Genomic DNA, 16,897 nt, shown 5'->3' with positions numbered 1-16,897 from the left:
TTTCTATGGCAACCACCACAGAGGAAGACCTGTAACTGGCTAGGGAAGTATTGCTGTTTATCATAATAGAAGAGATGACTCAGAAGGTAGGAGCACTTGCTGTTCTCACAGAGGACCCAAGCGTAGTTCCCAGTACTGACATAGAGAGGTTAACGACCACCTATAACTCCAGTACCAGACGATCTGTCCTCCTCCTTTGGCTTCTGCAAGCACCCACATGCACATGTATTCATAAGCATGTGTGCACAGGCACACACACACACACACACACACACACATACACACACTAAACACATAAATAAATTAGTTAATTAATAATAAAATGCAAAAATAAAGAGATTTCAGAGGAATGGAGAGCCTTCCATTCTTGCACTGTTTGCCTTGTCACCTTGACTTTTTCTGACAGTATTCAATTTAATGTTCTTTAATTATTATTATTGTTATTATATATCTTTCCTACACTTGTGTATATGCACCATTTGCATGCCCGGTGCCAGTGGAGGCCAGAGAGGGTGTTAGATCCTATTTGCTGGAACTGGAGTTACAGATGGTTGTGAGTTACAGATATGGGTGCTGGGAATTGAACTCAGGACCTCTGGAAGAGCAGTCGGTGCTCTTAACCGCTGAGCCATCTCTCCAGCCCATGTTTTCATTTCGTTTTAATTTCTCCTTATCTGGTTCTCAGATCTCTTCTTATTTCTCTCAAGTATTTCTTGATGTAGGGGATTTACAACAAAACAAAGCAAAACACAACCAAACCAAACCAAACCAAACCATACCGCCAGGCCCTTGATTTTTTCATGGGTTTGGGTCACCTTTCTGGTCTTTCTGAGAAAAAAAAAAAAAAGAAATCACTGGAAAATTTGTTGGAGAAAAACATTTTAGCCTGTCAGACGCCCCTGGAATTTGGTTCCCCAAGGCATTGTGGAATGCCCCATTTGGAAGTGCCAGAGACAAGACATTACTGATGAGTGGCAAAAAATTAAATGGGCTTCTCTGTTTTCGTTGCTCAATTTCAACGCCAAGCGTAAACCGGGCTGATTCTAATCTCTTGGGTCTAATATATGCTATCAGCAGAAAATGTGTTGTTTGAAACCAAACAAGTTTTTAACTAACGCTTTGTTCCGAAAACACGTACCATTCTTGCAGAGATTCTACTTGAGTGTGAATACTATATTTATTTTTTGCCCTTTGAAACCTGGGTGTGGAAATGTGGAAGCCTAGGATTCTAGCACTCACTCGGGAGGCTAAGGAAGGCTGGAGGGTTACAAGTTGCAGGCCAACTGGAGTGATAAAGAGTTAAAAGTTAGGCTGGTTTACATAATAAGACTGCTTCCCACACAAACAAAGCCAACTACAATCAAACAAACAGAACATCCTGAAAGATAAGTAGCTTCAGGTGAGCAATGCCATTTTCTTCCCTCTTTTCTCTCTTCTCTCCCCCTCTTTTTCTCTTCCTTGTCCCTCTCCTTCTTTTTCCTCCCTTCCCTCCCTTCTTCCCTCCTTCAGACAGGGTTTTAGGAAGCTCAAGATAGTTTCCATGACCCTGCCCCCCCCCCCCCCAAAGATTTACTTGTTTTATTTATATGAGTGCACTGTAGCTGTCTTCAGACACACCAGAAGAGGGCATCGGATCCCAATACAGATGGTTGTGAGCCACCATGTGGTTGCTGGGAATTGAACTCAGGACCTCTGGAAGAGCAGTCAGTGCTCTAACCTCTGAGCCATCTCTCCAGACGCCCCCTCCCCCAACAGTATCTTTAATCAGTGATTTTCTTTTCTTTTCCTTTTTCTTTTTTTGGTTTTGAGCCTAGCCTTTAATGGCTAAGCTTTCTCTCTAGCCTTAGTCAGTAAATTTTAAAAGTTACATATTTATTCGTTTGTGGAGGCACACAGGTCTAATATTTTTAATGTAGTCTGTCAAAACTTCACATTTCCTCAGCGGTACCCCACTTTTCTTGTTCTGCCTTGCCCAAAGTCTGTCACACTTGAGCCCCACAGCACTATCTCCTGGGAAGTGGCATCTACAGATTGCCTGGCCAGGCATGAAGGCAGCCTTTTCATCCCAGCCCTCAGGAGGCAGAGGGAGGTGGAGCTCTGCGAATTCAAGGTCGCACTGGACAACATAGGGTGTTCCAAGCCACCCATGTCTATATAGTGTGAGACCCTTTCTCAAAACAACAACAACAAAACAAAACAAAACAAAACAAAACAAAAAAAGCACTCGAAGGAACACAAAAATCGAACTTGTAGAATGATGTCGTGATGGTGCCCTCTCTGTGAGAAGAACTGCTATTGGCGACATATGGTTGCAAATGATAACCCTAATGTCTCAGTCTGGCAGTGGAGATGAAGGAAATTGAATCAACCTGACCCAGATACAGGAAACCATCCACAGAGCTCGTCTCTGTTTTGGGTGGGAGTGTAAGGAACAGAGGAAAGGATGAAGCTGGTAGGGGAAACCAGCAGAATGGACTGGACTGGACTGGAATGGAGGATTCAAATGGGAGGAAACAAGTTAGGGGATATAGCTCACTGGTTGAGCCCTTGACCAACATGTCGAGGCCCTACACTCAATCCCTAGCATTGGGAGGAACATGCACGGGACTGACCAGCTGGCTCAGTTGTTAAGAGCACTTGCTGTGCCACTGTGAGGACACGAGTTCAGATCCCAGCAACCACCTAACAGGTGAGGTATGGTCTTCTGCGCCCCTCTAACCCCAGCACTGTGGAGTGCAGAGACAAGAAAGAGGATCACTGAAAAACAAAACAAAAAAATAAAATAAGAGCTTTGGGTTCAGTCAGAGATGTGGCTTTGAAGTAATTAGGCAGAGTACTCACAGGTATGGATAAGTCCCCACAATACACACTTAGACACAACAGGAAAGAGCTAGGGGGAGGTTTGGACGGTGAAGGGAAATCCTAAGTGGTGGTTTAAGAATGTTGATGTTTGGGGTTGGGGATTTAGCTCAGTGGTAGAGCGCTTGCCTAGGAAGCGCAAGGCCCTGGGTTCGGTCCCCAGCTCCGGAAAAAAAAAAAAAAAAAGAATGTTGATGTTTGGGGCTGGAGAGATGGCTCAGTGGTTAAGAGCACCGACTGCTCTTCCTGAGGTCCTGAGTTCAAATCCCAGCAACCACATGGTGGCTTACAACCATCTGTACTGAGATCTGATGCCCTTTTCTGGTGTGTCTGAAGATAGCTACAATGTATATAATAAATAAAGATTTAAAAAAAAAAGAATGTTGATGTTTATAAAATGTGCTTTTGTTTGTTTGTTTTGAGATGAGGGGTGTTTCTCTGTGTAGCCTTGGCTCTCCTGGAATTCGATGTGTCCTCGAACTCAGAGACCCGCCCATCTCTGCTTCCAGATAGCTGGGATTAATGGCGAGCGCCACCACGTCCACTTATAAAATGTCTTTTAATTTCAAGCACAATTCCAAAGAGAAAGTAAACTGTCTTTATTGTTACTTTTATTATCTTCACTGTGAAAGCTGATGAGAGATGGGTGGGAGGGGCTGGGTTTGATTTCCGGCACCCAAAAATGAACAAACATCCAAAAAAAAAAATAAAAAATAAAAAATAAAAAATAAAAACGACAGCCAAAACAACAGAGAGTACAAACAGAGGTGACTGTCGAGTCCTTACGGCCACACCCGGCCAGAGGTAGCCTCTCAGCTTTATGACTCATGACCACATTCCAGGGCTAGGAATGACTTCTTGTGACCCAAGATCTTAGGTATGATGAACAAGGAAGGGCACTCAGATCTGGTCTCACAGGATGGGGGGCGGGAGGAGGAAGGGCTTGAGAGGGGACAAAGGTCTACCGGGTAGAGATTTTTGCATAATCACCAGTAACTTCAGAACTGTGAAAACCAATGGAACTTCCTTCCTTTACATAGGAGATAAATAATTTGCCAAATGTTTTCAAAACATAACCGGGACTTGTCTCATTACTAGCATTTGTGCTTTCTGGGTTGGGATTTAGCTCAGTGGTAAAAAACTCTTACCCGCCTAGCAAGCCTAAGTCCTAGGGTTTGGTCCTCAGCTCTGGGGATCAGGGTTAGGGGCAGGGATGAGGGCAAAATAATATTTGTGCTTTCCATGGTAGGACTGTACTCTCACCACCACCGCTTGACCGTCTAGTTGCCTTTCTCGTGTTGTTACTACGACTTACTCAGGCTGAATCAAGAACCCTAACTACCTTGCAACTTCCGGTGGGAGTGGCCTGAAAACTTGTGATCCTGACTCACAGAGAGAGCATTCACAAAAAGCCATTGTAAACATGTATATTCAGTCCTGTGTTTTACATATAACATATGTATAACATAGGACATATGGTGACAATATGTCAGCAATTCCCAATCAATTTATTGAGATGACCATGTTATCAAAGAACAACAGCGTTCTGCTGGTTTGTTGCTAAATATTTATTACACACGTTGTAATGGTCCAGGCCTGAAACCTTAACACTTGGGAGGCAAAGGCCAAGGCCATCCTTTGCTACTTACTGAGCTCAAGGTTAGCCTGGATATGGCCTTAGTCATTTTTTCTCTCTCCATCTTTATTAAATTGGGTATTTCTTATTTACATTTCAATTGTTATTCCCCTTCCCGGTTTCTGGGCCAACATCCCCCTAACCCCTTCCCCTCGCCTTCTATATGACTGTTCCCCTCCCCGCCCTCCCCCCATTACCGCCCTCCCCCTAACAATCACGTTCACTGGGGGTTCAGTCTTGGCAGGATCAAGGGCTTCCCCATTCACTGGTGCTCTTACTAGGCTATTTATTGCTACCTATGAGGTTGGAACCCAGGGTCAGTCCATGTATAGTCTTTGGGTAGTGGCTTAGTCCCTGGAAGCTGTGGTTGGTTGGCATTGTTGTTCATATGGGGTCTCGAGCCCCTTCAAGCTCTTCCAGTTCTTTCTCTGATTCCTTCAACGGGGGTCCTGTTCTCAGTTCAGTGGTTTGCTGCTGGCAATCGCCTATGTATTTGCCATATTCTGGCTGTGTCTCTCAGGAGAGATCTACATCCGGTTCCTGCCTTAGTCATTATTCTATTGTAGTTAGGACTCACTCACAAAGCCTAGACTCTTAATCCTAATCCTTTCAAACAGCAGGACTCCCTGGTGATTTAGCATTCAAATACAGGAGCCTATGAGGGCCATTCTTATATTCAAACCACTACCACGGGCCCCAGAAACTCTTATACAAGAAAGTGTTTAATTGGGGTTTGCTTACTGTCTCAGAGGTTTGGTTCATTATCATCATGGTAGGAAGCATGGGCATGGGCACCAGAGCAGTGCCTGAGAACTAACATCCTGGTCCACAGACAGACAAAAAGGAAAAGAAGCACTGGGCCTGGCTTGGGCTTTTAAAACCTCCAAGCTCACCCCTGGTGACACATCCTCCATCAAGGCCATACCTACTTTAACAAGGGCTCCTAATCCCTTCAAATAGCACCACTCCCTGGTGACTAAGCATTCAAATACAGGAGCCTATGGGGGCCATTCTTATTCAAGCCACCACAAATACATACTATCAACAAACAAAACCATTTGTCAAAACCCCGAAGAATTGATTTCCCAATTTCAACTGGAAGAGAGCCTAAGGAGAGAAAGGGAAACATGGAGAAGTTAGGAACTTGGTGTACTCTCTCCAGAGTTTACACTTGCCTTACCTTGATGGGGAAATCAAACACAGACCGAAATCGAATGAAAAACGAAGACGAGGCTGATGGTGACTCTTCGAGAAGGGAAAAGGAAGAGTCACAAAACCTGACAAGGCACTTGTAGGAGAAAAGACTCAATCTCAGGGCAGTAACTAGTTACATTTTAAGTTAGTGTATGAAAGTCGATAAGGAGATTCAGCATTTATTTATTGGTTTGTTTGTTTATTATTTTTTGAGGCATCGCTTGACATGGGTATAGCCAGTCTTGAATACTTGATATTTCTGTCTGTGCCAGTATGTATAGACTTAAGCCATTACACACACACACACACACACACACACACACACACACACACACACACAGAGAGAGAGAGAGAGAGAGACAGAAAGACAAAGAGACAGAGAGACAGAAACAGACAGAGACAGACAGAGATAGAGAGACAGAGAAACACTTTGGCTTCTCCTTTTAAATTGGTCAAAATTATCTGTTCCAGAAGTAGAGATGTCACTAGGCAACGAGGCAAAAATGTAATTTACCACTATAGACACAGCCATAGGAGTCCACCTCCAAAATATTGTTTATCTCATTTCCCCAGCCAGGTGTAAGGCAGGGCCAGGAAAGGAAGCTCACTGTGGGGGAGATTAAGGGCAGACAGGCAGTCAAATGTTAGCCAATGTTAGTTACATTGATGTATCTCATGTGTTACAGCAAAGCCTCACTATCTTTAGGTGACCTGGAAACATACTAGCCTCTAAAGGGATGGCTAGAAATTAGCTTGGCCTTACTTCCTCTTGGATAGGGAAACTGCAGCCTTGGAAGGTCCATGTTTTGCCTCAGGTCATCTGAGTCAAGAAGAGATAGACTCCTGATTGGTGTCTGAGATGTGTTCTTCTCCAGTTCCAACCCCAATTCCTGCTTGCATAACTCACTCTCCAGGTTTTTATGCAGAGGACAGACGGCATGTGTTTCCTCCTTGAATATACTCATAAAATTATTGGTAAAGGTGATTTTTCTTTTCTCGCCATTTATTTATTTTGATGTCTTTATAGAGAAAACCATTTCTTTCTTCATGGACTTCGTTTCCACTCTCAGCATCAAACAACATCAATGAACCCTGGACAGGTTTTCTCCACCAACAGAATAAATCAATTAAAATCAAATCAAAGTATAATGACAGGTTTATTGGGAGCAGTTCTCAAACTGGTTCACCAGTCCCAAGGAACAAGACCAGGGAAGTCACCATGCAGACAGGGAGAGGGTAGGGGTGAGGGACAGGAATTAAGAAAGAGCATGGAGGGGGGAGGGGGAGGAGGAGAGGGAGAAAGAACAAAATGTCTGATTATATTATAGGGAAGATGATTATATAGGGAAGAGCCTCTGGGGGAGGGGAAGCCCAGATCAGGTAGGCCAGCCATACCCTGCAAAGGTAAGGACTGAGGGATTCTGGAAGAGTTCAGAGGCCAATATTTGATATGTTTAATAGGTACCTCATTCCTCCCAGCTGTGAAACCTAACATCTGAAACCCTCTGACTTAACTGTATTAGCCCAGAGAAACTTCTGGTCTGGTTACACTGATTCAGGCTCTAGGCTGCTTCTTCATTTAGAATACACACACACACACACACACACACACACACACACACACACACACACACACCACTCCCAACCAAAAACGTTGGGGAGGGGTAGTAAATTCTCTTGTGTGTGTCTGTGTGTGTGTATACATGTGTGTGTACTGTGTGCATGTACACTAATACACACGCCTGTGGAGGGCAGAGAGTGATGTCAGGTGTCTTTCTCTACCACACACCACCTTATTTTTTGAGACAGGATCCACTGAACCTGGAGCTTACCAGCTGTCTGGAATGCTGGCCACTAAAGCCACAACAATCCCTATGTCTGTGCTCCCCAGCCTGGGGATTATAGTTCCATACTGCTATGCTAGGGTTTCACTTAGATTCTGGGCGTAAGGGGTCACCAGGATTCCCAAGCAACCCCTTGCACCCAACGTTCCATCTCTCTTGCCCCGCTTCCATTCACACTTCGTTTTAGGTTTTGACCTTGTCCATGAGAGCTATGTACCCATTGCATAGACTGGCGTCCTCAATGCCAAGATGATGAGGAGGGCACGCTTGACCCCTTCCGTGTATGCAAGCTGAGAAAGAGATGGAGACGCTTCAGAGGTAATGTTCTCACTTCATCCCCTGCCCATGCCACCACTTTAATTAAGGGGCAGATTCCGTGCGTTTCTTTAATTTCACAAAGTGATCAGGAACAAAATCAAAGAGGATAGGCACTGTCATCTCTTAGGAAAAAAAATCTGATTTGTTTTTAAAAGGAGTAGGAAGAGGAGAGTGGGGGGAGATCTCGTCAGGGCTATTTCCCTCTGGCATTTTCACTTGGTTAAACATATCCAGGCCTGAAGAATGCATGGGCTGAGAGGCCATAAAATTAACTTTTATTTTTGAACATATCCCTTGCCTGTTAAAAAACTCCTTACAACCCAAAGAGGTTTTCATCTAATTATCCAAAAGCCCTAGAAGTGCACAGCACTGAGGCCACTCGAGAGCCAAAATGCCCCCACTTACGACCCAAACAACGGCTCGTGACCAGGAGTGCTTTGTCACACATTGTTTTCCAAGAAGCCTTACAAATAGGACTGTAATTCCACGGGTCGTTCGACTTGCCGAGGGCGAGGCGTGGGTTGTCACCATACTGACTCTTCATGAACTTGGGCTCAGCGAGCAGCTTAAAGATTAACTTTCTGCGGAAGGCGCGGGCTGAGTATAGCGCGATTGGGGACTTGTGCAGGGCCCGGGGCCCGTGGCGGGGTCGCGCTTTCAAAAGGCGATTTGTTGGCGGCGCTGAAGCTCATTTCCATGCAAAGCGCCTGACATCAGAGCACCTTTTGTTGCTAAACGCTTTCTTGAGCCCGGGAGGGGAGGGAGTCATGTGGAGTTGGAAGAGCTCATTCTGGAGAGAGGGGTCCAGGACTTGTTAGCTCGGGTCCACAGGCGTCACTGTCCCCTGCCGGACCCTGAGCAGACTCTCCAATAGAGGCAAGTCGTGTGCCACTCGGAGCCAGTTCCCGGAGCAGGACGCAGCGCCCGTGAGTTGGGGCTCCTGGATCCCTTGTCCTGAGAGCTCCCCGCCGCTGCCAGTGGTGCGGACTCGGCTCCAGCTACCCTGTTGCTGCGCCTGGCCGGGCTAGGAAAAGTTTCTGGAGTTGTCAATCGCGTTCGCCGCCTATCTAGGTGCCTAGTCCTGGCAGTGGTGCTCGTACCCGGCGGAGCCTAGGGCATGCGACGCGGGGGCGCGGCCCAGTGACGCCGCGGGCGGGGACCTTGTACCCCGACGGCGGACGCGCTGCTGCGGGCCGTGGGCAGCGCGGGGACCCGGAGGCACGGGGACGCGGCCATGGAGGAGGACGCGGGAGCTGCTAGCCCGGCGCCGGAGCCGGAGGTGGATCCAGCCCGGGAGCCGGAGCCGGAGCCCGAGTCTGAGCCCGAGGCCGGCACGTCCGAGGCGTTCTCCCGCCTCTGGACCGACGTGATGGGCATCCTGGTGAGCTACCTGGGAAGGCAGGCGCGGGAAGCCGGGCTCACCCCTCGCCCACCTATTGGGCACCCTTTCTCCTCTCCGCTGTATTATCTCAATATAGGGGTTGAACCTGTAATTTAAAGAAACAAAACCAAACAAAACAAAAACAAAAAACCACCCAGCCGTCACATCAGAGACACCTCTTGAACAATCGGCTGTAATCAGGGACACCTGCTTAGAAGATTTGGCATGGAAAAAGCCAGAAAGAGTAGATGTAAATACTACTTGTAAATATTTGGCGGGTGGACTCCTAATGGCCTCGCGGTACTGATGTTTATCCGCGCAGGGCTGTCGTGTGCCCAAGAGAGGAAAACAACCATTTCCTTGTGCAGAATCACCACGGAGTTTACTTGCTCTGCCCTCAGATTTTCCAGTTTGTAGAATAAGAGGATATTTGTTTTATATGTTTGGCACTGAGAACAATAAGACATATATTGCTGCATCTGCCCTGAGAGGTTTTGAACTGTCCAGCGGCTAAAACCGCCTATGGATTTGGCTTAGTTCTGGAAAAAAGTTTTAACCTGCTACGAGTTTACCTTGGATGGATAGGGTTTTAGCAGCGTCTCTTTGGTAACGATACAGTGTGTAGTTTTCTCCATAGTGGTTAAGGAATTGGGCTTTAATGTGAGTTAGCATGGTTCAAATCCCTGCTCCCAAACTGTGTACAATTACCATGGGGGGGGGTGTCATTCACTCCTGATTCTCCACCTCACTTGAAAAACAGGAAGACTTGTGTCTTGGGTTTTATGAGAGGTGCTAGGTCAATGTGTATGAGGTACTCAGCATGTTGCCTGATGAATAGTAGATGGTCAATGAATACAGCTTTGTTTATATAATTTTTCTTGCAAATAGAGCCTGTGTCCCATCTTTCTGGACATCTTGAAGTTCAGCGTATCCCATTTTCCTGGGTTAAAGATTTCTGTCTGTGGGGTTGGGGATTTAGCTCAGTGGTAGAGCGCTTGCCTAGCAAGCGCAAGGCCCTGGGTTCGGTCCCCAGCTCCGAAAAAAAAAAGATTTCTGTCTGTGCTTTCAAATGTATAGTAAAAGACATATTTACCTGCACTAGAATTTTGTAGAGGTATGCCGTGTGTACGTACACCCATGTCTTTTGGATTTAAAATCCGTTGCATTTTCTTTTTTTTTCTTTTTTCTTTTTTCTTTTTTTTATTCTTTTTTTCGGAGCTGGGGACCGAACCCAGGGCCTTACGCTTGCTAGGCAAGTGCTCTACCACTGAGCTAAATCCCCAACCCTCCGTTGCATTTTCTAAACCTTTCAGATACATATGATGTTCGGTTGAATTCCAGGAAAACCAGCGATTGTTTTAAAGTGGTGACCGGCAGTCTTAAGTTGAACAGGCAGGCACCTTATCTAGGTTCTTGCCCAGAAGCCATTCTGAATTTTCAGTCACAGAGAATGCTGGCTTGATAGTCTATCACTTTGCATCCTTTATGTGGGTGCGTGCAGGGTTGGCTGGTGGGGGTGGGGGGTTGCTGGGGAAAGTGCAAGTCATACTGAGCGCTGTTTGGGGAGGAGGATTGGCAGGTCACACTTTCTGAATATTTGCTTCCCTTCCCCTGGCAGGTTCCAGCACTGTCGGGGTAGTTGTAGCAGAATGTTCTTTGGCTGGGGAAATGGATGGGGTGGAGCTCTAGAAGATCAAACCTGGTATTCAAAGAGCAGAGGAAAGAGAAAATAGATGCTCTTACTCAGCCTGGGGTTGAGTGTGAAACAGGAGAGATGGTCAGTGTGGCCCAACCCTTTTACTAGCCTTAATACAGTCTCCATTTTCTTTGGGACACACGTTGGGTATTCTGTAGTAAAATGCAGAGAGGGAGACCTGGCCGCCTTGCATTCTGGTGGGAAGGTCCTATGTTCTAAGGAGGGCTCTTGTTACCGCTAGAGAGCTGTCCTCTAATTGTTTAGTAAAACCTGCATCTTTGGGGCAATAGATCAAGACACAGGGTCGCCCGGCTTTTGTGGGAACATGGGGTACAGTTTATTTTATTTTGTGTTTTCAGCTGTGGAATTCTAAAGCCATCTGAAGGGTTTGACCAATGGCCTGTACATTGTTGGTGACAATGTTCGAGCTGGCCCCGGGCCATTGCCTGTCACCCTAGTAGGCAAAAAAGCCTTTTCAGGTAGAAGAGTAGGGCCCCATCTCTGACAGTGCTGAACAGTGAGGGGTGCCTCCCTAGTTCCCTAAAGGGCCAAGGCAGGCATTTATTATATATTCCAAGGGTGGGATTTATGTGTTACAATCTAGGGAGGGATGTGGCATGGGGGGGGGTCATTAGTTAACTAATTAGTTCTAATTCAGTAAACAAGGTGTGAGTAGTTGAGTTCACAAGAACACCTTTTGCCTATGAACTAATTCAGCAGCGAATGGCTGCTTTCAGATAACTGTTAACGAACTACTGAGAGAGAATAGTAAAACGGTCTAAAACATGAAAGTTAGGATAAGTATAAGTAACACTAGTACGTGCAGAAACTGTGAGTCAAGAGAGAACGGCCCATGACGAGCTCTGCCTGTGATTATCTGTAGAGTGGAGTCAGCATCTGAATTCAGTGTTCAGTCCTCAGCGCCTGGAATTAACTGGGGGCTAAGAACATTAATTGGGTTAAGGTAAAAAAAGAACTGTGTACTTTTAAAATACAGAAGTCCCATTAAAATGTCCCTTATAGCGGGAAGTACTTTTGAGGGTGCTAAAAAATTCTGTTTCAGCAGAAGCTACCATTTGGGCCATTCCATCAGACAAACCAAGATCCAGGTGCTCCTGAGGTAATAGCAAACTGGGAAGTGTTTGGAGTCCTGAGCATAAACATACCATTTTTTCCCCAATGGTGCTACAGTATCTAGGCCTAGGTTTTCAAAGCATAGTACCTTTCCCTATGACGGGCATGCTTCAACAGATGTTTGCCCAGAAGTGCAGACTTGTGCGAGCCCCTTATAATGGTTTTCTCCTTACCACCACTACCCTCAGTTTTTTGATTGGGGCAGTACTTGTTTTTAAGAGTGGGGATTGCCAAATTCATTTAAATGTGGTTAGATATAAAAAGCTTTTTTATTCTCTTTTCCTTTTTTTTTTTTTTAATATCTCCGGGACTGATTATTCTTGTGGCAAGTTGGGATGATCATTCAGCTTTGACCTCTGGTCATTCATTGAGGGCCTCTAAGGCTGAGCCAGGCCTCATAGCTACTAACCGGGAAGAAGTTAAGCCCTTATTGTTCCCGAGATCTTGCAAAACACACATCCCCCCCAAACCTAAGCTTCCTCTGTTCCCTGCAGACTCTGTAGCTTCTCCTCAGTTCCCAACACTAGTGAAAATACCCATTGTGTGGAAAGATCCAGTCTTACTTAAACAAGTTGTAGAAAACTGCAGAATGGGCAGGAACCCTCAAAGCTGTTACATTTAGATGTCTTGCTGTTTACGTCAGTTCTAAAATAAAGCAGAACCCAAAACCTTCAATGAAAGGAGAAGAAAAGGAAACTAAAGAATCCATTCCCTTTTCTTTGTCAGGCCAAGTGTGGGGGAGGAGGGATGTTAGTGAGATCCTGAGAGGGTTTTTAGAAAGGTGACTCCTCAGGGAACAGTTCATTTACAAGTACCCTTGGGAGGTGTCTTGAGTTAAGCCTATCAGCTAATGATCTAATTAAATTTACACATTGAGATTTGAGAGTCTGGGACTGGAGGGGTAGCTCACTGGGTAGCGCATGCCCGCAAGGAATACCCCATCACCCCTTTCTGGTGTGATGGCATACTTTCCGTACTCCCAGCATTCCATTGGAGGTGGAGGCCGGAGGATCGGAAGCTCAAGAGTGTCCTCTGCTACTATGACCTGAGGCCAGAGATGGGTGAGGTGGAAACACCTTGGAATCCTCTGTCTTTTAGTCAGTCAAGAGCCTGTGCCTAACCTGCACAACTCGGGAGCATCCTGAGGGGTGTCTTGGTCCAGTAGTTTGCTTGCTTTCCTGAGAAAACCAAACCAAACCCAACCCAGACCAACCCAACCCAACCAAGCCAAACCAAACCACAAAACCAAAACCAATCATTCGGCGCTAGAGGGGAATTTGCATTTTTTTTTTTTCCTATAGGAGGCTCCTGTTCCTAGCCACCTCCTGTCTCAGTCGCTTGCCCAATGCCTTTCCTTTGCTATTCTCTGCCTTCTCTGGGCCCTTTCCTCCATCATAAGAACCTCCTCTCTTCTCTGGTTGGATGTGGCTGTAGGGTAGGGGCAGCCCTCAGCAAATGTGAGCCGGTGTTCCATTGCTGTGTATTGATCCTGATCCTTTCAGTAGCTATGACCCGTCCCAACAAACTGCTTGTACAGGCCTCCAGATATGTCAATGAAAACGACGATTAATGCTAAAGCAGAGGTGTATTCAATATGGCCACATTGGCAGAGGGGCATATCAAGACAGATGTCTAGTTTGTCTTTGGGTATTGACTTGAGGTTTAGGTTTAAAAAGCGAGTAAACTATGCTTCTGGAAGCAGGCCTGGTCAAGGTGTGCTCCTGACCCCTGTCCCCTCACTCTTGCCTCTGCAGCGGTTGCCAAACTCGTCTGGAGGTCTGTCCGTCTGTAAGGTTACAGCTGTGCATAATTGTTTTGTTCTGGAGAGGGCAGTCTGGCCTGGGAGGTTTCACTCTTCCTGGTGACTTCCTGGCTAAGGACACACGCACATGAACATGCACATGCACATGTAGATGCAGACTATTTAAGAAAAATAATACACATTGGTGGTGATTTGCACTGGTGCGGAGGAAGAAATGAAACGCTTACAGAAAAGGTTTTTGTACCTGTAATAGCAGTAGAATCCTGGGAGCTTGGAGGCTGCAGTAGTGACCCTGGTGGAGGTGATGAGAGCAGAGGTGACACGTACACATAGTCAGTTCTTTTCTCTCCTCTGCCTTGCCGAGCCCCACTTTTGTCTGGGCATCAAAAGAAATGAAGGGTTGTTCCCCACCAACACTTAAAGCTCAACACTACTGCCTGTGTGTCTAGCTCTGTCATAGCCGAGTCCTCTTCTGGCTTCCATGGTTCACCAGCACACAGTGTACATATACATAACACACACACACACACACACACACACACACACACACACACACACACACAAGAAATAAAATAAATTTTTTTACTTCTTTTTTTTTTATAGTCTTTTGTAGCTCGGGTGGCCTGAAACTCTATGTAGCCTATGCTGGACTCAAGCTCATGGTCCCTTCAGCCTCCCTTTCCCAAGTTCTGTTTACAGGTATGAGCCACCACATCCAGCTACAAATGAACTTTAAGGAAAACAGCAATAAAAAATGTTTCATTGTTTCATCCTGACCAGAGGTTCTCAATCTGTGGGTCAAGACCCCTGAGTGGGGGGGTACATCAAAGGGGTTACATATCAGATATCTTGTACATCAAATATTTATATTGCAATTCGTAACAGTAACAGAATTGCAGTTATAAAGTAGCAGCAAAAGTAATTCTATGGTTGGAGGTCACCGCAGTGTGAGGAAGTGTCTTAAAAGGATCACAGCCTTAGGAAAGTTGGAACCATCTTAATGAGAACCTGTAGACAAGATATAAGATGTCTTTGTAGCCACGATTGTCTACTTTGTATATCTCTCCTGGTAGAATTCATACTTGCTATAAAGTAGGTTTTTATAACTATAACAAGAAAACCCTGCGGTTTGTTTGTGTTTTGTTTTGGAGTACAAATCGAGCCCAGGGTCTCTCGTATGTGCTCGACAAGGGTTTCTACTACCTTTGAGGGTCTTCCTGACTTAAGGAAGAGTTTTGAATGGCTGGAGGCTAGAACTCGGGATGAACTATCTATCCCACGTAAACCAGTGGACTTTAGACCAAGGCTTTAAGAATTAACTGGAGCTTCGGATGAGTTTTGAGGTGAGCTATATTTTGGTGGCTACGAGGCACTGCTGTGTACCTCAGAAGCGTCTTCATTCATCTCATCGCCTTGGAAATGGGACCCCGAGCGAGGCGGCCCTGCTGCCGCTGGCCTTGCTCCCAGCCATCTGCCTACTGCCTCTTTTGCTTTGTTGAGCAGCATTAATTCTTTATGAGGAGGGATGCCACCTGGAGACAACCTGTCCTATGTCTTTCTAGGCACATTAGGCCATGTGTTCTTGACATCTCCATCCCAGAGACTGCCCTGCCAGGCAGGGTAGCTCTGACTCAGAGAGCGAAGCTGGATGCTGCAGTTCTTTATAATCAGTTCTCGGTGTGTGTGTGTGTGTGTGTGTGTGTGTGTGTGTGTGTGTGTGTGTGTGTGTGCGCGTGTTGCCTATGTCTTGGACCTTTGAAAGCTGTCTGGTAGAAATGGGTATCATTTAGACTGTGCACTTTCAAACTGAGGCTGCCTGTGTCTGCAGAGATCTCCTGCTAACCTCTTTGGGCATCTTGCGATTCCCTCCTTGCACAGTTGATTTTAGCACCCAGTCCACTGCTATCTCCCCCTCCCTTCCTCCCTTCCTCCCTCCCTTCCTTCCTTCCTTCCTTCCTTCCTTCCTTCCTTCCTTCCTTCCTTCCTCTTCCTCCTTTTTGAGACAGAGTCTACTCTACATTCCAAACTGGCTTGGAACTCACCATGTGGCCCACATGCACGCACTAGCTTTGAAGTCGCCACAAACCTTCCTGCTTCAGCTTTCAGAGTGCTAACTAGTGTTACCAAATAAAAGGGGTGGGCCCATGCCAAAGTGTCACCCTGAGAAACCATGCCATGTGACAGACCTGGGAGGTTCGTTATGGGGGAAGGGAAGGGAATGAGGGCCTGGAGAAGGGGTAGAGGCAGAGAGAGCCATGATGGCAGAGAAAGTGGGGATAGAGAAGGACAGAGAGGAAGAGGCCACCTGGGAACTCCTGGGAACAGAAGGAGTGAAAGAGGCAGAGAAGAGGGAGGGAGAGAGAGAAAGGGGTCTGGGGTAGAGAGCAGTCCTCTTTCACTACTCATACCTGGCAGCAGGAGATGACTTAACTGTTGCTAGGTCCCTGGGAGGAGTCTAGAGGAATTGTCTATAAGCCAACAGCTAGGATTACAGGTGTGAGCCCAGCAAAATCAGGTATTCATGATTTTGAAGCAGATGCTGGGGAAAGAGAGCTATGGTGGAGTATCTGTGTATCTGCTAGTGGCTTTGTTCTTAGTGTAGACATTTAATAGAGAAGAAAATAGACGGACACGCATCTCATTCTTTTAGCTAAGTGCCTGCCCTTCAAGACCGAATTTTGTTTTTTCAGTGTGTGTCCTATATCTTGGCTACTTTTGAAATTCATTCTAAGCACCTTTGACTGTGTGTGTGTGTGTGTGTGTGTGTGTGTGTGTGTGTGTGTGTGTGTGTGTGTGTGTGTGTTTAGTACTGATATCTAAGTCTTGTCTGCCAAGTACTTTTTTTTTCCATTTGGAGCAAAAACGATTTGTTTACATAATTAAAAAAATATTTGCTTTGAAAAAATATATAGTGCTCTGTATTGAGTTATTTGTAGAGAAAAGGAGTGATTTAGCTCAAGAACATGTGTCTCTGCTATAGGATGACTCCTAGAAAGGAGGTGGGTTTATGAAATAAACCGTTAATGTTCTTGCTTTGCTATCTCAAATGCCCTTTTCTTACATAGAGTTTGGG

At 45.9% G+C, this 16,897-nt stretch overlaps 1 protein-coding gene across 4 annotated transcripts in view; it reads left to right on the top strand.

Moving 5' to 3' along the window:
- The window catches only part of Sash1 (SAM and SH3 domain containing 1), a 298,571-nt gene that overhangs the window by 123,855 nt on the left and 157,819 nt on the right, over positions 1-16,897 (top strand). Inside the window, exon 1 of one of the 4 annotated variants that reach the window (XM_039101479.2) lies at positions 7,915-9,232. The exons of 2 other annotated variants lie outside the window; for them this stretch is intronic. In XM_039101479.2, the coding sequence (XP_038957407.1) occupies positions 9,086-9,232 (147 nt within the window). In that variant the 5' untranslated portion in view covers positions 7,915-9,085. Of the gene's footprint in view, positions 1-7,914; positions 9,233-16,897 lie in introns of those variants that run through there. One more of the 4 variants, NM_001427579.1, reaches the window with a different exon arrangement.

The sequence above is a fragment of the Rattus norvegicus genome, chromosome 1 (genome assembly GCF_036323735.1).
Source record: "Rattus norvegicus strain BN/NHsdMcwi chromosome 1, GRCr8, whole genome shotgun sequence".
Lineage (NCBI taxonomy): Eukaryota > Metazoa > Chordata > Mammalia > Rodentia > Muridae > Rattus > Rattus norvegicus.
Note: the sequence above shows the minus strand (reverse complement) of the source record. Positions and strands in the feature narration are given on the sequence as shown.